Raw genomic sequence first — 21,021 nt, 5'->3', positions numbered from 1 at the left:
GATGAAATAGAGGGTAATTGATTAGTGTGTTTGTAATGAAATAATCAGTCCAGCAAATGTATCAAAGTTATTATTTTAGTAAGGTTGGGCGACAACGTTTGTTTAAATTATAAAAAAATATTGTCGAAATTAGTAACATATCCAAGAATTACGAAAAATGATGAAATGTGTGTTGATTGATGTGTTTGTGTAATGAAATAATCAGCCTAGACAATATATCAAAATTATTATTTTAGTAAGGTGTGTTATATCGTGAGTTTAAATGATAAAAAATTATTGCCAAAATTAGTACCATATCCAAGAATTATTAATAATGATTAAATGTGAGTTAATTGATAGTTGTTTTTATATAAAATAATCAGCCGATACAATATATCAAATTTAATATTTTAGTAAAGGGAGGGGCGATAATGTGGGTTGAAATTATGAACAAGTATTGTCAAATATAGTCACATATTCAATAATTATGAAAAACGATAAAATGTGAGTTAATTGACCGGTGTGTTTGTAATGAAATAATCAGCCCAGGAAATATATCAGTTATTATTTTAGTAAGGGGACAGTACAGTTTTAATAAAAAAATAGAATAATATGATTGTGCTTTCATTCATGCCGAACAGAAAGCTCACACCATGCCCAGCAACAATATATTACATATGAAAAATGCTGCTGTGGAATTTCCACAGGTCCCGCTAATTATTATTATTATTATTATTATTATTATTATTATTATTATTATTATTATTATTGGCTCACATGGAGCTTTCACAAAAGTCAACAAACGATCGGTATGGAGACCTGTGGTGATCTCTGGAAGCTGAGTGACAACAAGCCTCCCTAGACGTTCAGCTCTCTCCAGCTCCTTCGATAGCATTTGCAAATAAATTTTCGTCATCACAACAGCCTCATACCATTAATTTCTGGCTGGTAGTGGCCATTGGTTTATACTGGAATTTGAGTGGCACTAAGCCTCCCCACGATCCCAGCTCTCTTCGCGCTATCCAGCGGAGGTCTGGCCAGCGCTTTCTCCTCTGTCTTTCCATCCTCCTTGACCCTTCTCGGCTCTTTGGTATCACTTTTCTATTGTAGGGGGGGGGCGATGATGAAACAATGAGCGGATGCATGATGGTGGCGTAGAACTTGTAGATATGCAGCTTCGGCGTTCTTCATTCCGTGTAACGCTTCTTTGTTATATTGTCTTGTGTTATTCCCAACATTCTAGGGGTTTCCTTAATATTTAAGCCGTTTTCATTATATAGAAAAGATAGAGAATTTACATAAAATTTACAAATCTATTCATATGTTTAATTTAACGGGGCGATGAGAGACGGAGAGAGACAGAGAGGTAGAGAGAGAAGGCGTTTTTTAATTTTTGAGATGAGGATTGGTTATTCGTATTATTTGGATTCAACGGACTACTGTTCTCATCTTCAGTGTGATTTTCACAATGTTTCGGTCGATGTAACCTCCGCAGGGACCCGTGGCGCAGTGGTTAGAGTACTTGGATAAATCAATTGCAAAAAGTGATATTCTCCTGAAGATTGAAGGTTCAATCATAAGTGTGGGTGACCGAATAATACAATTGAGAATTACTATCCAGTCATGGCTGACGAAACAAGAGCATGCTACCCCTGTGATCTAAATAAATAGTTCCGCTCGAAATTCCGTCCAAATTCCCGAGTTCTACAGAAACATTTCCGAGTTCGACAAGATACACCTGAAGAAGGTCGGAGATTACATCGACCGAAACATTTTGAAAAATCATACTCAAGGGGAGAGCAGTAGTCAGATGAATCCAAATAATACGAAGAGAGAGAAGCTTACAGAAAAAGAGAAAAATAACATAAACGAATATTTTTAAAGGAAGTCATTTATTGCATTTTTTAAATGATTCATTGTTTGCATTTTATTGAATAAAATATTCGCAATAAATGAATCAGGAATTCTGTTTTTATGTTCCGATCTGGGCAGATAATCTGGGTAGCAAGATTCCGTTTACCAGTTGGTGTTGCAACGGCTCTTGAGGTAACTGGCGATCTTGGGGTGAGCGGCCACACGGGTTCTGAGAGCGATCAACTTAGGGTATTTGCTGAACATGGATTGGTTCTCCGTGTAGGGTCCTTCCAGGCAAGAATAACACATCATGTCACAGAACATCATCTGAAGATTAGAAAAAAAAACATTATCTACTAGCGGGAGTACTCGGAGTTGTCTTGGTATTAAGAGGTTTTGTGGTAAGGGTATTGATCAACGGGGTCTTTAAAAAATTTCTGAACACCCTGAGAAAAATTTAAAAAAGCAGTGAATACTTGTGCGAGCGCAAGAAAAAAGAAAAAGAAAAAAGAAACAAATGGTGAATAGTTTGCTAGAGACCGCAAAGGTAAAATCTTTTGTATTTGACAAACTTTCGGCCAAAAACCTATTAAAAAGATTGTCCTGTCTGAATACACTTTATGTAAAATTTCTAATGTTTAGAGCAAAACTTGGCTGAGAGGTACAATATTTTTGAAAACTTTGACCCCAATTTTGACCCCTTAACATTTATTGTTTTGGGCTTAAAGCAAATTAAAAAGTTGTTCTCTGTCCGATGAATCTACATCAAAAATTGCAAGTGTTTAGGCACAAAATTGGAGGAGGATTTTGGTAGAGTTTTTAAAAGTAAAATCGTTGAACTTTGACTTCTTGACAGCCAAATTTCTGGCGGAACACCGATTAAATTTTTTTTTTCCACATCTTAATACGCCTTATGTAAAATCTCGAGTCTGTAGACTGAGAATTGACAGAGTAATTTGGTAGCGAAATGTACACACAGACATACACATACACAGACAAACATTTTCACTTTTATAGATATATAGATAACCGCATAATGACGATGTCCGTATATATATATATATATATATATATATATATATATATATATATATATATATATATATATATATATATACTCGGGTTTTTTATTCAAAAGTAATGGACTAGTGAATTCAACGAGGTTGTTAGATAGTGCTGAATAAAAAGAGCTGATAATACTTGTTTATTCTTATATAAACATGTTCACATCCCGTTGCTACAAATAGCCACTTGTTTCAATCAAACAACAAATATTATCAGGCAGCGACTTGGCTATTCAAATGTTCAATGGATAAGATTATTCATTGAAGATTTGAATAGTCAAGTCGCTGCCTGATGATATCTGTTGTTTGATTGAAACAAGTGGCTGTTTGTAGCAGCGGGATGTGAGCATGTTTATATAACAATAAACAAGTATTATATATATATATATATATATGTGTGTGTGTGTGTGTGTGTGTGTGTGTGTGTGCACCTATCATATTTAATGTAACCCTAAGAGGGTTTAATGGGTAGAAATTGGATATTTTTAATAAGATTAAAAATAGACAAAAATACATGTAATCAAAAAAAAGATAAAAAGTCGACTCGAGTATTAGCTATAATAAGTTTGTCAGGTATACATTGTGAAAACAGTGCGAGGTTTCGTACAGCTGGTAGGAATTGGGAAGGATTTGATTATTTATTAAGGCGGCTCAACTCCATGGTATCGTGTTCCTTGAAAGAAAGTTAACTCATTGTTTACTTTTAAGTACACAAACACAGAAAGAAAAAATATTTATAGTGCTTATAGCTAGAAAAGATTTAGTTGTGAATGTTTTGGAGAACGAAACCATCGATTACGAAAAGACTAGTTAACATCTATCTGATGTAGTTCTTCGGTTACGGCAGAATCAGATTGACACACCGGTTTTCACTAGATCACCGAAGTTAAGCAACGTCGAGCCTAGCATGTACCAGATGGGTAACCAATTGGAAAGGCGGGTCGCTGTATATACCGCGAGGTACAATACCAAGTTGGGAAACTGGCGAGGTCTATCCTCTCGAGAGTAGATGAGCCTCATTTAAGCCGTGGTAAGCAGCCTATCTAGTGATGGCGTTACAATAAAAATACCCTTGATAGTCCTGGTGAAGTAATCAGCTATAGAGAAAATTTTAATTACATTACAAACTCGTGCAGTAAGTTCAATCCTCTCTGCAGCCGCAGGTTTCGCTTGTTTTTTGTTTTTTTTAGTTCTTCATCTTTGCGTACTTTTAATTTGAAATCACGTGGTCATACATGTTTCCCACATTTTTAATATAATCCTCATTATTATTTTAGTATTTTGCTAGATCTTTCACGGTGCACCGGTTGAGTAGTAGAGTGTCAACAGGTCAGGGTTTCATCATACGATCCTCATCTTAAGGTCCACGAACGGTGAGGTCAGTTTTGTAGCTCCCTCTAGTCTTATCATCTTTTAATCCCCCCATTCCTCTGCCAGGGCGGTTATGTGTCTTCCACTAAAGCTAAGACCTTTCCAAACTGTTTTATTTAGGAATACTAACATTTTCCAAAACCATAACTCTTTAAGCTTTAACTCGTCATTTTCCCGTAAAATACCATCTGAAAGTTATACACTCTAATAAAATTGAATGGCCGCTTTTCATGTGTCTGTGTATATTAGCGTGTGTCAGGCATCTACGATACCAATATAATATGTGTTAGCATTTACTAACTGTTGTGGCCGTGACAAAATAAAAACAGTAATGTTATTTACAGAATTGTATTAGAAAATTACGGTTGGTTGATTGTTTTTGTTTTATGGCATATCAAGCGATACCGAGAGAAACTAACCTATTTTGAACTCAGCGGAGTCTGTCTAGGTCAACGTTGAATTACGTACAATTGTATATAACTATATATTTGCATATCTTATTTTGAATTTAATCATTAGAATAGACAATTCAGTTTGTTCTTTCTTTTGTGTGCATGAAATTGCTTTCCTTCTAGTCGGAAAATCGCCGAAGTGGTGAAATATTTACTCAATCGCGAAATTAAGACAAACCAAATCGATTAACGGGTCCTGCCACACTGAGATACCTTGCTAAGCTACGGAGGACGGGTCACATTTGACCTTTATGTGACAAAGTGCCCCTGGGAAGGGATCGCTTCACAGTAGAAATATTAGTGTATGCTTGTTTCAAAAGTGTTTAATAAAAAGAAACACTGACCAAATGACACATTGGAGGTCTAGTATGCATTAATATTGTAATCAAGTCCAGTAGTAAAAATCTTGTAGCATGCGAGAAATCAAAAGAGAAGAAAAAGTGATTTCATGTAAAGCATTTCCATTTTACTGAAGTAAAGTCGACGTTTAAAAACCAAAAATAGAAGAGACGTTGCGAGCCGGTCTCTACTTTATCGTTATTTTCATGGCAAGTACTCGTCTGAGGTCCAAACTATGGCCCATATTGGCCTTATTTGCACAAAAAATACTCGTCAAACTGAAACCACTATCAATAATTTCCAACAATCTTTATCTGTATCTTAATCTAAACGTAGATTCCACGAAAAAAAAGCTTCTTTCTTAGAACTGCACGTCTGTGCAACTCTCGTCCGTTGTGTTACTTTCCAACTGACTACAATATAGTCGTCTTCAACTCGAACGTAAACAAATTTTTGATGAGCAGTCCAGTTATATAGGGCCCTGTCGGTGGGGCATTAGAATACACCGACTGCCCCCCTGCAGAGGGTAAAAGTCCCTCAATGGGAGTCCTGGATATGACCTTAAACTATATCCAGTGGTGAGACCCCAGCTTGTGGGCTTTGAGGAGTGTGGATCCACCCTTTAATTACTATTGCTCCCAGGTCCACTCTAACCCAGAGTGGTAGTACCTGTGAGTGTTCCAACTATGGGTTATATAGAAACCGACTTGAAAACAACAAATATATTCTATTAAAAAATTTTTCTTCAAAATCTTTGGATTCGGCATTAAATAACCGGAAAAGGGTTGATATGCCGTAAAACCAAAAAAACAACCAACCAACCCAGAAGTTATATAATTCAATTTCCTAAATTTCAGCTAATTACGATTACTACGATATTTTTCCATTGATCACTGCACACCCATAAACCTTATCCTCGAGTGGCCTACATGCCTTGATCAGTGGGGTATCCTTTGTAAAAAAAGAGCATTAGATTTACATTTAAAAAACGCCTTATTAATACGTTTCTGATTTTTGAGATGAGGTTTTCTTATGCGTTTCATTTGAATTCATGGAATAGTGTTCTCATTTTGAGTGTCATTTGCACAATGCTTGGGTAGATGTAACCTCCGACCTTCTTCAGGTGTGTCGTGACGAAGTCGGGAATGTTTGCCTCGAACTCGGGAATTTGAAGGGAAACATTTTATTTACTTAAAAAGGGTAGCATATTCTTGATCCGTCAGACAGGACTGGATAGAGGTCCTAACTAATTCGCAATTGTATCTTTCGGTCGCCCTCATTGAGAATTGAACCTTCAACATTGAGGAAAATATCCCTTTTACACTTGATATTTCTAAATATTCTAACAAAAGACACGTGGCGTAGTCGTTAGAGTACTTGGAAAATCGATTGTAAAAAGGGATATTTTCCTGAAGGGTTAGGGTTTAATTTTCAGCGAAAGGGTCACGATTTTACAGTGATATGTGAGACGTCTGTAGAGGATTGTCGTCATGTATTGTAAGATAATACATATCGATATATTTTAAAATATAAATCTTGGGAAATAACTTGCAGGAAAATGTACATACCTGTTCACCCATGAAGAATTGGTTTCCGCCATTGCGAGTGATGAGAGTTTTCTCCAAGAAAGGAAGAACTCGGTTGCATGTGTTCATGAACCTCCATTGCATGTAGTTCTGAAAAATAAAATGCATCAATATAAATCAATTGATGTAAATGTTAATATTTATAGAGTTGTATTATTTGAATTATCTTGTTTGCAATTCGCATCTTAGTTGAAAAGAACACTCAACTTTTTTGGCATAATACAATGCTGTCACTATCAATATGCATTTGTGTGTGTGTGTGCAGTGGATGTTGCTAGGCGAACCGTGGAGCAGAATCATTCGATTGCTTGCATACATGCAAATGCATTCGACGTGAGGAATACGGGACATTCAACCATTTTCTATTGGAATACATAATTTGACCCAGAAGTGTGTGAGAGGAAATCGCTAGAAGTAAATATTAAACAATAGAAATGGGGAATATTAAACAGTCCTGGAGAAAAATGTTTATATAAATCGTCACAAAGACAAAACGGGGCAATCGATCAGAGAGAGAGAGAGAGAGGAGGGAGAGGGAGAAGGGAGAGCGAGAAGGAGCGAGATGGCACATTCCTTTCACCGCCAACATGCACACCAACCCCATGTTCCTTTAGATATGTTAAAACACCAGCCATACCTTTAAACCCAAAGCTGTTTGTCGGTGCTAAATAAAAAACAATTTTATAGATCAGTTGTGTTGTGTTTTTTTTTTTATTACATTTTCACCCCAAACAAGGCACATTGCCACTTTGGTGTAGGGGGCTACTGTCAGGGGAAACATCTACTGGGGTACTATGTAGGGATTAGGGCAGCGAGATGTTGGTTCACGTGCACTTGAACTTATGCATGTCAGTACAGTTGGGGAAGCAGTGATCTGGAATGGAATTCCAAAGTCTAGCAGTTCTGGGGAAGAAAATACTGGAGTAGAAAGATCTTTTACATCTAGGGATCTCTACAGTGTGGGGGTGGGATTTTGCAGCTTGTCGGGTCTGTCGAGGGTGTTCACGTCGTGGAGGCACAAGTGCTTGCAGTTCTTCAGAGCATTCACCATTATAATACTTGTAGAACAGGCAGAGGGATGCAACGTTTCGACGATGGGACAGATACTGAAGCTTAGATGCCAGTTTAGGGCCTATCAGATTTGCGACTCTCTTTTGAACCCTGTCAAGGAGCGAGAGACTAGTGCCGATACACCGGCTCAAATATGACAGCAATACTCCATACATGGGCGAATAGTGGCCTTATAGAGGTAAAGGATACTTTCGGGTGTTAGAAGTTTTCTAGCACGGTAGAGAGAGCCCACCTTCCTTGCAGCGGCCCTGGCAATGCCCTCGATGTAATTGTTCCAACTCATGTTTCCTGTGAACGTTAGGTCAAGGAGCTTGAGAGACGTACTCTCAGATAAAGAGTCGTTGGCCATTGCTATAGGTGGTAGAGAAGGTTTCTTGTAATTATTGAATGAAACCAGTTTTGTCTTGGTGGCATTGAACGTTACCATCCATTTTTGTCCCCATTCCACTACTGATTGGAGGTCATTCTCTAGTGTTTCTGCCATTACTTTAGATATATGTTAATTTGTTTTCCTGTCGTGCCTGCTATAGAGTGTGGTGTCATCAGCATATATACCCATCTCAGAGGCAATTTTGTCGGGGAGGTCATTTATGAATATCAGGAACAGCAGAGGTCCACGGATAGATCCCTGGGGCACTCCCGCATTTATATCATATTGTTTAGATGTACGACCGTCGAGGACAACCTGGATTTTTCTCTTATCTAAGAAGGATTTAATTATGTTAAGTATTCTACCGTAAGATCTAATCTTCCTGAGGAGACCCTCAAATTGTGTTGTGTTTTACTCGGTGTCAGTCTGTATATATCGTAGACCACTGACAAAAGTAGATATAACAATTATATAGACTTTAAAAACGCATTTTTAACAAACAGCCGCAGCGAATGCCTGACTGATCCATCGACTGTTGAAGCTATAAACAACCGATGAAATAAACTTTTTGAAGACCAAACCGATTCTAACGCAAAAAGATACTTACGTCATATTTAGAGTCCATCATGTCACCACTTCCGTTTGTGGGTGATTTCATACCAGTTGTAGGGCTATTCATACCACTTCCGTTGGTGGGGGTGTTCGGACCACTTCCGCTACCATTCATGTTGGACTGCATAAAACAAACATTTAAAATGGGGTTCACTTCATAAATATATAACGTTGTCATTACATGTTCATATCAACACGTTGCATACGGAGACAGTCGAAAAAAAAAACGAAGAACAAATCGACTCGCTTTTGTTTCTAATAGAAATAAAAGGCATTTATTAACGGTACTTTCCAAACAACGAATCGTATATTCTTTTTAAAGTCTCTTAGTTCGCCATGCATTAGGTCGGTGCAAAAATAATGCCGTTTTTTGACGTTCAACTATATATAAAAAACGACATTTTTTTGCACCAAAACTAAAACTCTGCCGTGTCGAACATGTGCTTTTAAAAGTCTCCCAAGGGACCGCTTGGTTACACGTCCATCTTACGCCGGCATGCCTCGTCGGTACTCTCGCGTGGTGCCTTTTTTTTTCTTCTTTTCTTATCTTTCTCTTCCTCTGCTGTGACGTCAGCTCGGGCACCGGCAAGTATTTGCATACGTGTCATACAGCTGTCATTCTGATACGATGTGGTTGCTTAATCGGCGATTCTTTTGACGGTTTCGGTCTTCCAAAACACCAAGCCGTCTTATTGGGTTGACATAATCAAGCTTGTTGAGGTCCTGCTAACCTTCGTCTACCTTGGCTAGACAAGGGATAGGGTTCGTATTTTGTATCTCTTAATAATGTTCATCTAACTCTTAGGTTTACGGTAGACAAAAAAAAAAACAAATTCTATTCTTCCGTTTTAAGGTCTTTGTGTTTCTAAGACATCCTCATGTTTTCTTACTTCCGTTTATCGTAAACCATCATTTACCTGCCTCTATACACGTTGGGACTCATTTTTTCCTACCAACCAAAAATTTGATTTAATTAAAATTTAACACATAGAGCCTTGGTGGTTTGTTCCAAAACCAATGTAGATAACGCTCTTAAATTTATTTTTTAAGTCCTTGAGAACTTTGCAAGCAAAAAGAAAATCTTAGGACTTAATTTGATTTCTATGTAATTTTTTCCCGCTTGTTTTTGAATTTATTTATTCATTTTTGTTCTCTCCACCGCCATATTCATGACAATTTGATTTTTAGGTGTAACTTTCCTCGATTTAATTCTGTTGAGCGAGGAATGAAACCTGGTTAGCTAATCTTTGTTTTAATTTTATATTTTCACTCATCATGTTAACTGGTCTATATTTAACCATAAAATTATATATATATATATATATATATATATATATATATATATATATATATATATATTATGTTATAAAGTATATACGGCGATTAAGCTACACTGAATATTCCGCGTTTCATCGACTCTAGGATTCTTCAGGCTTATGAATTCTAGATCGAATGAAATGCGGAATATTCAGTGTAGCTTAATCACAATATATATATATTATGTCTTACTAACTATCTCTACCTACGTATTGAGAACTGTTGAAGTAAATACTTAAAGCTTCCGCATAAATTTATATTTTCGTATATTAATTTATATGAGTAAATGAGGTAGTGTGTGTGCGAATTTTTCTTATGTGTTACATCTGAATAAAACGCGCTATAAGTTAGTTGGTTCTGGTATAGATTGAAAAAAAAATAAGACTTACCCTGAAGCGTCCATTCTTCCAGTGGTAGTACCTCATGTAATCGTGCATGATTTCATAGAAGCAATCAGCGATGTAGTCACACCTCATCATGTCCATATTGTTTTTGCCATAGAAACCTTTTCAAAGAAAGCATTCGTAAATAAGGCCTGAAGGATTACCTTTATTCTGAGGAGTTTCGAAGATTGACACCTCAGAGGAATTTTGTTAGCAAAATAATATTCAGTAGCAAGCAAGCTATGATTTTATTGATTAGCTCATAAATTAAAAACTTCAAAATATCAATAAATCAAAATTTAATTGATAATATTAAAATATCCACGTATGCTTCTAAAGGTAATTTCAAAGTTATGAGGGCTTTTAGAAGTATGAAAACGATGTTGTCGTTTTTTTATATATAATATCTTATTTTATTTATATTTCTCAAGGTCCTCCGCTCTTGTTCACAAAAAAATAGAAAAATCGAAATTTTCAACGGCCTTTAAACGTAATATAAAAGAAGGAATTTTTAAAAAATAAAAAAAAAATTACATTTTAGAGTGGGGGATAAGTTTCCTATATAAATTAAAAGTAACATGAGCTTCCACTTATTGGCCACGTAGCGATAAACAGGACATGTAATCTTTTGAATTTTTTCAAGTTTGGTGGTGGAGGGGAGAAGTAAAAAGAGCGAAAAGTTCTAAACATTTAAAAATGCGTACAAACACTTCAAAACGTGTGTGAGAAGGACTTTTCATTTTTAAAGATTTGAAAAATTTCTAACCGTTACATGTTAATTCATTATTATTTCCCGATATTTTTAAGGCTGTTAGCACAGAGAAAAAAACTAGCCCGGACCTGTACAATGCACACTCCTTCCTTGTATTTTTCTCTTCTTCTTTTTTACTGTTTTTCAAGGGATTACGCTCTACATATATAATCGATTTTTATCTATAATATAAATCTCAACTCTATGTTTAAATGTATGTATGTACGTGTGTATGTATGTATGCATATATACCTAAAACTTTCGACAAAGCTGATTGGTAGCGTTTTAAAGCTCGACCCTTCGGACGACAAATATCGAAAAATTGGCTAAAAACATTAATTCCTTCATCATTAACTGGGCAGTTTTCTTTTTCGCCGATATTTTCCATTGACTAACCTCAATTTAACCCTTCGCCACTTCCGGTTTAGCGATGGACGCAACGGCAAAGACGTCAAGTTTTATCACGTTAGTTTCCCCCTTCGCGGTAAGGGTTCGATCCTGCCTGCCTACTACAACTGTTTTTTTTTTGCTATATACACACCTCCAAACATCCGGGCAACACCTGCCACTTAAACTAGTTTATAATATAAATCTCACCTGTCTGTTTAAGTGTATCTATGTGTGTATGTCTTCTAAGAATTTTCGACGGAGGCTACGGATTTTCACGATATAAGTATCGTTTTGAAGCTCGACCCTTCGAACGAGAAATATCGAAAAATGGGCCAAAAATATTAATTACTTCGCCCTCAACTGGGCAGTTTATTACAATAAGGATCGTTTCTTTTTTGCGTTGCCAGTTTTGCAAATCATCGTACTGGTTTGAATGACTTTACTAATTTCAACGTTTCAAACTCACCGGTCACGTCAGGGTGTAGGAGTAAGAGCTCAGGTTTTCTTTCACTTTCTTTTCCTCCATCGCGTCACGGTTTCGAGCCTGCTCGCCTACTATCAACACACACCTCCAAACACCCGGGCAATGTCGGGCACCCAGGCTAGTTTAATCTAAGGGCAATGTTGTTAAAATTTTTATTCTCCAATGTATTGCGCATTGTTTTCGCTGGTCGCCATGTTTGTTTTCACACGCGCGAACGTTCACTTTTTTCACATTTAAACAATAATTCTGTACAGTAACTTGAATTTTATACATTTATTATGTATACTCATTATTCCATAGTTAGCTATAACATATATTAACTTAACGGATCACTGGTGGTCAAGTATATATATATATATATTTTTATATATATATGTATATACATATATGTATGTATATATATACATATATATATATGTGTGTATATATATATATATATATACGTTTACAGGGAATATGAACTGGAATAGATACATTGAGAGCATTGCCAAGGCTGCTGCAAGGAAGGTTGGCTCACTCTACCGTGCTAGAAAACTAATTACGCCTGCCAGTATCCTATACCTCTATAAGGCAACCATTCGCCCATGTATGGAGTACTGTTGTCACATCTGGGCTGGTACATCTGCTGCTTGTCTCTCGCTCCTGGACAGGGTTCAAAAAAGAGTCGCCAACCTGATAGGTCCTGAACTGTCATCTAGGCTTCAACCTCTGTCCCATCAACGAGATGTTGAATCCCTCTGCCTGTTCTACAAATACTTTAATGGTGAATGCTCTGACGAACTGCAAACACTTGTACCTCCCCGACGTAACTACCCCCGACAAACCCGACAAGCTACTAAGTCTCATCCCTTTACAGTAGAGATCCCTAGGTGCAAGAAAGCCTTTTACTCCAATAGTTTCTTCCCCAGAACTGCGGGTCTTTGGAACTCCCTTCCGGGATTCTGCTTTCCCAACTGCAAGGATATGCAGAAGTTCAAGTGTAATGTTAACAAACATCTTTCTACTCTTCTCCCTTCATAATGACCCCGCTAATTAATTCCCTAATAGTAGCCCCCTGCTTCAAAGTGGCACTGTGCCTTGTTTGGGGTGAAAATTGAATAAATATATATATATATATATATATATATATATATATTAAAATGAAATGTATTAACTTCTTTTCTATTTTAGAGTTGCTAGAAAGCTATAAATAAAAAAAAATTGCAACCTTACTGGCAAGAAAATAGGAAAATACTGTTTTACTTTGTCAAGAGATAAAATGTTTAGAACAGTGTATGTTTGAGCTATGTATAAATATCGGTAATTTAACATCTATAAATGCCAAATTATAGTCATAACAACTATTTATATTTTGTAGTTTAAGTAATATATTTTCTAGCATATAAAATTGTACATACCGAATTCGCGGGCCAAGTATCTGGCAATGGCCATTGTTTCAGGCATTTTGTTACCGCCGTCCATCTCTAAGACGGGCACGCACATGCTGGGCATATCTGGAAAAGAATAGTAAATATATAGACATTAATATTAGTAATACGGAATTGGAAATTGTGAGTCATATGATATCAAGTTGCAAGTTTCTTTTGGGGGGACGGCTACTACACAGCAAGATATGATGAGGTATGTACGTAACTCCACTGAATCATCTGTAAAAACAATTAAATATCCAGTGTAGCAGCAAGCTCTGGGAACATCAATATGAGAGAACAGTTGGAAATTCCTTATATATGATACATTAGGACCATGTAATCCCTACAGCCACCTACCTTGAAAATGATGCTGTAAAACTCGACATAGTTATATGGAATAAGTCAGAAAGAGTCGCAGCCTTAGTTGAATTGAGTGTCTCTAATTAGGGAGGTCTGAACAGCGCTGAAGGGGAGAAATAGACCAAATATCATGTATGATATGAAAAGAAACGGGAATCTTAGGAAGATATCAGTCATACCAGTTATTATAAGTGCCACAGGGCTTATGAAGAAGAACCTGGTTCTACCTAACTAATATTCCTGGTTAACCAATTGGAAAAGAGATTTTACCCCATCTCGCATCAACTGAAATGGATTGCTCTCCTCTAGGGGAAGCTCCATGTTTTAATAAGCTTCTGGGCTTGACCTTTACTCCTGACCTGAAATGGAACACGTACATCAAGTCAGTTGCCAAGGTCGCTGGAAAGATGGTGGGATCCTTCTACCCCTCCAGAAGATATCTCACTGCTGATGCATCTCTATCTATATAAAAGCCAAGTACGTCCGAGAATGGAGTACTGCTGTCACATGTGGGCAGGAGCTGCTGTAAACAGCCTATTCTGCCTTGACAGAGTACTAGGCTTCGTGGCTTAGTGAGAGATGGCCTTTTCTCTTCCCTGCAACCTCTCTTTCATAGAAGAGACGCTGCGAGCCTATCTTTGTTTTATCGTTATTTCCATGGCAAGTGCTCGTCTGAGCCTCAATCTCTGGTACCCCCTCGCCAATCTTTCCCGAATAACACCCGTCTAGCTGAAACCACTGTCAAAAATTTTCCACACTGTTTATCTGTGCCAAAACCAAAACATAGATTCCATGAACAAAGCTTCTTTCTTAGAAGTGAACGCCTATGGAACTCTCTTCCGTTTGCCTGTTTCACAGATGACTACAACCTGGATGTCTTCAAGTCCAACATAAACAAATTCCTGATGAACCGCCCCCTTAAGTAAGCCACGTTATCAAATCTCCAATACTAACGTACTGTATACGCAATAACCTAAATAAATTGTATGGTCAAAATTCCGAGATGCTAAGGAATTAAAACGACCAAGTGAACCGTCATCATGACAACGACGACGACCGCGACGAAAAGAAAGCAGAAAAGAAAAACGCTGATATATTTAAAATTCAGAAAAATGTGATCAGCTTTTCTTTCGAAGAATGTTAACCGTGAAGAATTTGAAACGCAAGTTCGTTGTAGAAGGGATTCCAAGGAGAGAACACATCTAACTAAGCTACTTCGCTGATAAAAACAACACCACGAGAAATATGAAAAGAAAAACATACTTGGTGTCAATCAGCGTAAAATAAAGGTTGGTTTATCTTGTACTCTTCTCAGTTTTCAGTCATATATATATATATATATATATATATATATATATATATATATATATATATATATATATATATATATCGAACCAAGATGAGAGAAACTAGTAAATGTCAAAAACTCAGAAATCTCGCTAAAGTTTGATAAAAATATTATCGCCCGAAAGAAAAAAGAAAAATAATAAAAGGAAAAAAGGAGGAATATAAACAAATGAAGAAAACAAATAAGATTATTGGTGTAAGGGGCATAATCATATAATTTATTTCTGCTATAAATGCGTCTTCCAAATCACATAAAGGGGAACAATTCTGTAAGTTTTGTGGTTGTGAATTCGTCTTGTTCTTTTTGTTATTGGGAGCTCAAAAAACAAGAGAAAGGAAAAAAGAAAAAAGAGAAGCAAGACTTATAAACTTGTATATATATATATATATATATATATATATATATATATATATAATATCATCTTTTAAAATTTGTATATATTACCTATTCGTTCTTTGATCCTGGTCATTAAAATAAAAAGGAATATATATATATATATATATATATATATATACATGTTGAATTGATTAACTTTCATGCTGAAAATATATGCTGAAACTTTGCTTACCTACTATTTCTTATAGCGACAAAACAGCTGACTGTTAAATAAATCTATCTATTCATTTGGTATTTATTTTATATTACACACAAACCTATAGTTCGTGTTTAAGTCGAGAAGGGCAGATAATTGTTACCCCCATTTAAAATTTCTTTTTTTTTTTATAGAGGAAGTCAATTAAATACGGACTGGCACGTAGCTCCTGGCGTCCTTCCACGGAACCGGAGGAAATCATTTTTTATTTTTTAAATTAATTTTTCACGATCGGATAATAAAACTAATCTGAGAAGGGGGCCGTCACATTACGCATATGCAAAAGTATTAAAGACACTGTCAAATTTCATTCTTAAGAAGTCATTTCATCTTGATACAATATTTCATTATTAGAATGAGAAGGCAGTTAAAAACAGCTCTAAGACACTGAGGAGGTTGGCTGTTTTATCACTGATTTAAAATGGAGAAAACAAAGGAATAGACTAAGAATATGCGCCAGCAAATCATAGCAAAGGGGGAAAAGGGTGCAGGAAAATAGCTTCAGAACAAAATTAGGTGGTGAGTACACTTTGGGATGTGGTGAGAAAGTGGAAATCAATTGATGGTAAAACGAAAAATCTTCTAAGAAATGGTCGGTCACGTAAATTAAACGTTGTTACTACTCGTTACATTGCCCGTAATGTGAAGAAATAAACATTTCTAATCCTTCATATGAATCTATATATCTATAAAAGTGAACGTGTCTGTCTGTCTGTCTGTCTGTGTGTCTGTGTGTCTTTGTACATTTCCCTACGCAATACCTCTGTCAATTTTTAGTCTATAGACTCGAAATTTGAAATACCGGGTACTGAGATTTGGGAAAATCGATGTGACGGGTGTCAGCCAGAAATTTGGCTGTTAAGGGGTCAAATTTCAACGATTTCACCTTTAAGAACTCTACCAAACTCCTCCGACAATTTTGGGTCTAGAGACTTGAAATTTTAGATATAGGTTCCTTGAACATGGATCTAACTTAATAAAGTGATTGGAGCCCGAAACAATAACTTTTAAGGGGTCATAATAGGGGTCAAATTTTAAAAAAATAACCATTTTTTTTGTTTTTTTTTGCTTTTTTTGCACAGCATACACCTCCAAACACCCGAGCAACGCCGGGCACCCCTGTTAGTATAACATATAAAAGGTTGTATGTCTGTCTAGCTGTCTCCGTATTTTCAAACTCTATCTCCTCCGAAATTAAAAGTCGAAGAACATCGCTAAAGGATCCAATGATGTTATTTTTTACGGGCTGTTCTTTTATTGTCTTAAGCCGGTTAAAATAGTTTTTAAAGGTCAAATATAAGTCAAAATTGTAAAATAATCGTTATACATTTTGTACATTCATCTTAGTTTAGTTTTAATTTTTAATTTTTGGTCAGTTTATTTGTGTGTCACGTTTATACAGTGTTAACTTCTCCAGCGTTTTTTTTTTCGCTTTTGATTCTTGCTGATGGCGCTCAAATACTTTTCATTTTACTTTTGAAATTACGACTCTGGAATAATATATACGAAATTTGGACAAATGAATATATTGAAGCATTTTTATGCCCTGCCCTAGTATAGAATAGATAGATAGACGAGGAAATAAGAATTGTGAGAATATCAATAATATTCTTGTATTTGTTCCATTCAGAGAACTCGAAACTTTTGTCCCGGTATTTGACATTAGCAGCAGCAAACGTCATATGGAGGATTTCGGCCATATTTTAAAATATTGTTATAATAATACCTTTCTTTCATGTAATCTTAATTTCCACCCAAGATGTAGCTTGCTAATAGACAAAAAACACTCTAGCGCCTCGTTGACTTCGAATAGTGACTCTGTGTGCTTACTATATTTTTTTATCAGTGATTTCCATCGAACCGTTCATTTGCAACTTACCGAAGATGATTTGACGGTGGATCGAAAACGTTAGTAGTATCTTTAGAAAGCATGTATCATTTTTTTTTATTTTCACACAAAAACGTAATAATGATAAAAAAGAAATAAATATACAGAAATCATTTGAAAAAAAAAATTTAATAATGTTTTTTTAAAAGGAGAAAATGCTGCCTAAATGCACACATATATGTGTGTATGTTTGTGTATATCTGTGTGCATCATATCATTAATGCAGATATGTAAATTATTTTGAAAGGCAATACTAAACGCGAGAATGAAGGGACAATAGTAAAAAAAGATTATAAATACCATTCCTGTATTTTTCTCATTCGTTGAACTCGGACGTCTTGACCATGTACTTTACTCCGGCAGCGGTAAACATCATACAAAGGGTCTCAGAACGTCCGCGGCCATTAAAGTAGTACAAGGTGGAGTAAAACATGAGGAGAGTGTCGTTGGTTTGTTCGCTTGTCTAAGAATAGGAAAAGGTTTGAAGCGTGTTGCTCGACTCGAGGTCACGACTAGGTACCGACTGTACAAACGGTCGATTTTTGTATCCAAAATCTGAGCCATTTTTTGTCTGTGATCAAACTTGCGAATGGCAGGTGCCCAGTCTAAGTACGTGCACCATAGAGTAATTATTTCACTGGCGCAATTTAGCGCCAAAAACACAGTATTCCTCGCTTGGTAATGATGCATCTCATTAATTGTGCAATTTGGACTCTTTTTACAAGTCATTAGTAACGGCCACAATAAAATACGTCTAGTCGTACAAAACCTTTACTTTTGTATAAAAAATACTTTCTATGTATTTATCTGCATGTGTGTATGTGTGAATTTCCATATGGACTCCGAAACGATGCAATTCAGCTCCAAAAACAGCTGACTCTAATATGATCGTGATCAAGTCCAATTTAAACAAGTTCTTGTTGGGTCGTCCGTAAAGAACCCATTTTAGTTCATTTCCACCACTAGCTATTAACACGGCGTTGTCTTAGTTACTACCGTACTCATTAACCGTTATCCTCGAGTGGCTTCCCAGACTTAATAAGTGTTTAGTCCCATGCAAATAAATATTAGTTAAAATTTATTTAGTTGGTACAGTAGTCATGATTATGTATATTAAGAAGTTCGTTTTAATCTGCATTAAATAGACAAAAAATAGGCTTTTAAATATCAATGTCAGTGCGACGAAGGACCCAACATTATATAGATATAAAATAGACAGACAAGAAAAGAAGAACAATAAGATTGTATACCAAATTGTGAACAAACAAAAATACATACAAACACACCCACAGACAGACAACTTTCTTATAATAGATATATGATCGAGAGGTTCTTGTAGAGTTTAACCAAGATATTAAAAATGAAAATATCGAAAAAAAGGTTATATTGTACGCATTCGTTTGGGTTGAAGACCTCCGAAAAAAATCACTTAATTTTACCGAGCAGTTATTTTTTTTTTTTTTTTTTTACAGCGGATAAACACGTTTTTATGAGAGCGCAATGAAGGTAACCATCTTTTAATTTTTTGAATACGCCACGGGGAGATAACTCAGTTTAATGTGCCTCCCCATCTTGAATACTAGCTTCTTTTCCCAAAAATCGAAACATGACTACCTTTTTCTCGGTATCATTACAAATTGTTTTTTGGCTGTAAAAAAAAAGAAACAAAAAAAAAACTACTTGATCAAACCAAGTAGAATTTTTTCTTAGGGGAACTTCATTCCATTAAGGGTACGTACAATATAACCTTTCTTTCAATATTTACATTTTTTATGTCTTGATTAAACTGTACAAGTACCAAGAAAAGAAAATGAAATATAAATACCATTCCTATATTTGTCCCATTCGTTGAACTCGAACCTCTTGTCCATGTATTTGACGCTAGCAGCGGCGAACATCATACGAAGGATCTCGGCACGGCCGCGGCCATTGAAGTAATACAGAGTGTAGGAAGGCATCGTAGATGAGTTGGTTTGTTCGGTTGTCTTAGAACAGGAAACGTTTGCAGCGTGTTGACTCGAAGACGCGACTGGGTACCGACTGCAAAAACGCGTTCAGTTTTATAGCCAAGATGCCATTAATTAATTTTGATAATTTGTTCGACACTTGCGGTTGGCAGGTACCCAGTCGAAGACGACATATTCCATTGAAACATGCACCGATCCTCTTAATTTCCTTCATGCAAGTGTGGGTGCATCAGAGAATAATTATTCCTTTGTCGGCCTTTTGTTTTGTAAACAATAGAAGCACTTTTTAATTGTGCGATTAAGAGACTCAACTTTTCACTATAAACGACATGTAGACAACTAATCGACTGCTGCAAAGAAGTAAAAACAAAGTTAATGGCCTTTATTTAATGTGAAATGGACATCTATAATGTGGAACGATAAAAATATCGCCCTAAATACCACAACACTACATTTGTTTTTTAAATCTTTTCTTGAAAAACTCAATTCAGATAATTTGATTATGTAGTAGAGCTGACATCTACTCAATGTAGCTGCAATCAGTTTCAATCATCGCCTCGATACATGTCCGGAACTGGGAGCATGCCATTTTCACTAGTGCCGGCGGGAGCTCGGTGGGAGTTCGGTGGGAGTTCGTCGAATACTCGGTAGATGGCAGCGATCAGGTCGGCTTTGATGTTATAGGAGGTCATGTTGGTGATATTCTCAATAACACCAAACGAAGTAGTCCAGCATTAGTGTCGGGGAGGACTGCGGCAATGAGAAAATTGTACAATACGTAGCACTCCCTCTGAAGCCAATCTGGGTCTCTTTTGATTTGTAGGCCGGTGGCGCGTCCTCCTTCAACAACGAGGGTTCACCAGCGGTCACATGATTGCACTAGGGAATCACCCCACTCTTCAGGAACACTTTGGTGTTGACTTTCAATCCGGCTTCGAAGATGTGATGGCATGATATGCCCCCCTCATTTGAAACGACACCTATAACCATAACCGTGGCCGGAAACTTTGTTTAAATGACCCTGGGCACGTACCTGTTATCCGGACTTGCATTTTCATAGTGCTGGCAACGGTCCTGTTGTCATAACTTGGATTGGTGGAGAGTATGAGTTGTACAGCGGCGCATCTCCGATCTCGCTCGTTGAACATTGTGTCACTTTCAGACATAATAGAAGGCTTCTATTTCGCTTGGGATTTGCAGACAACTAGCCAACTAATAGATGATCTGCTAAAAAAACTGGTTTTCATCAAATTGAATCATGTCGTGTTGTCTAAGGCGATAATTTTATCGTTCATCATTGTCTTAATATTTACAATAAAATTATTTATGTTAAGAGTTTTAAAGGAAATCATGATAGAAAACTAACGATTATTTTCAAATAGGTTTGACCTCCACAGTCTGACATAGTCTTGGTTGAGGTCACTTAAAGTGACG

At 36.4% G+C, this 21,021-nt stretch overlaps 1 protein-coding gene across 1 annotated transcript; it reads right to left on the bottom strand.

Moving 5' to 3' along the window:
- Positions 1–1,937: 1,937 nt before the first annotated feature.
- On the bottom strand, positions 1,938–19,622 carry LOC145265285 (S-crystallin SL20-1-like). The gene is made up of 6 exons (XM_080121064.1): positions 19,446–19,622; positions 13,421–13,516; positions 10,405–10,520; positions 8,694–8,819; positions 6,628–6,735; positions 1,938–2,160 (listed from the first exon to the last, which is right to left on the bottom strand). The coding sequence occupies exons 1-6, from the start codon at positions 19,576–19,578 to the stop codon at positions 1,996–1,998; spliced, it is 744 nt and encodes a 247-aa protein (XP_079977190.1). The 5' UTR covers positions 19,579–19,622; the 3' UTR covers positions 1,938–1,995.
- Positions 19,623–21,021: the final 1,399 nt, after the last annotated feature.

Source organism: Euprymna scolopes, chromosome 40, assembly GCF_053919585.1.
Source record: "Euprymna scolopes isolate OS-2025 chromosome 40, ASM5391958v1, whole genome shotgun sequence".
NCBI classification, from domain to species: Eukaryota; Metazoa; Mollusca; class Cephalopoda; order Sepiida; family Sepiolidae; genus Euprymna; species Euprymna scolopes.
The sequence above is the reverse complement of the archived record's forward strand: the minus strand, read 5'-3'. Positions and strand labels throughout refer to the sequence as shown.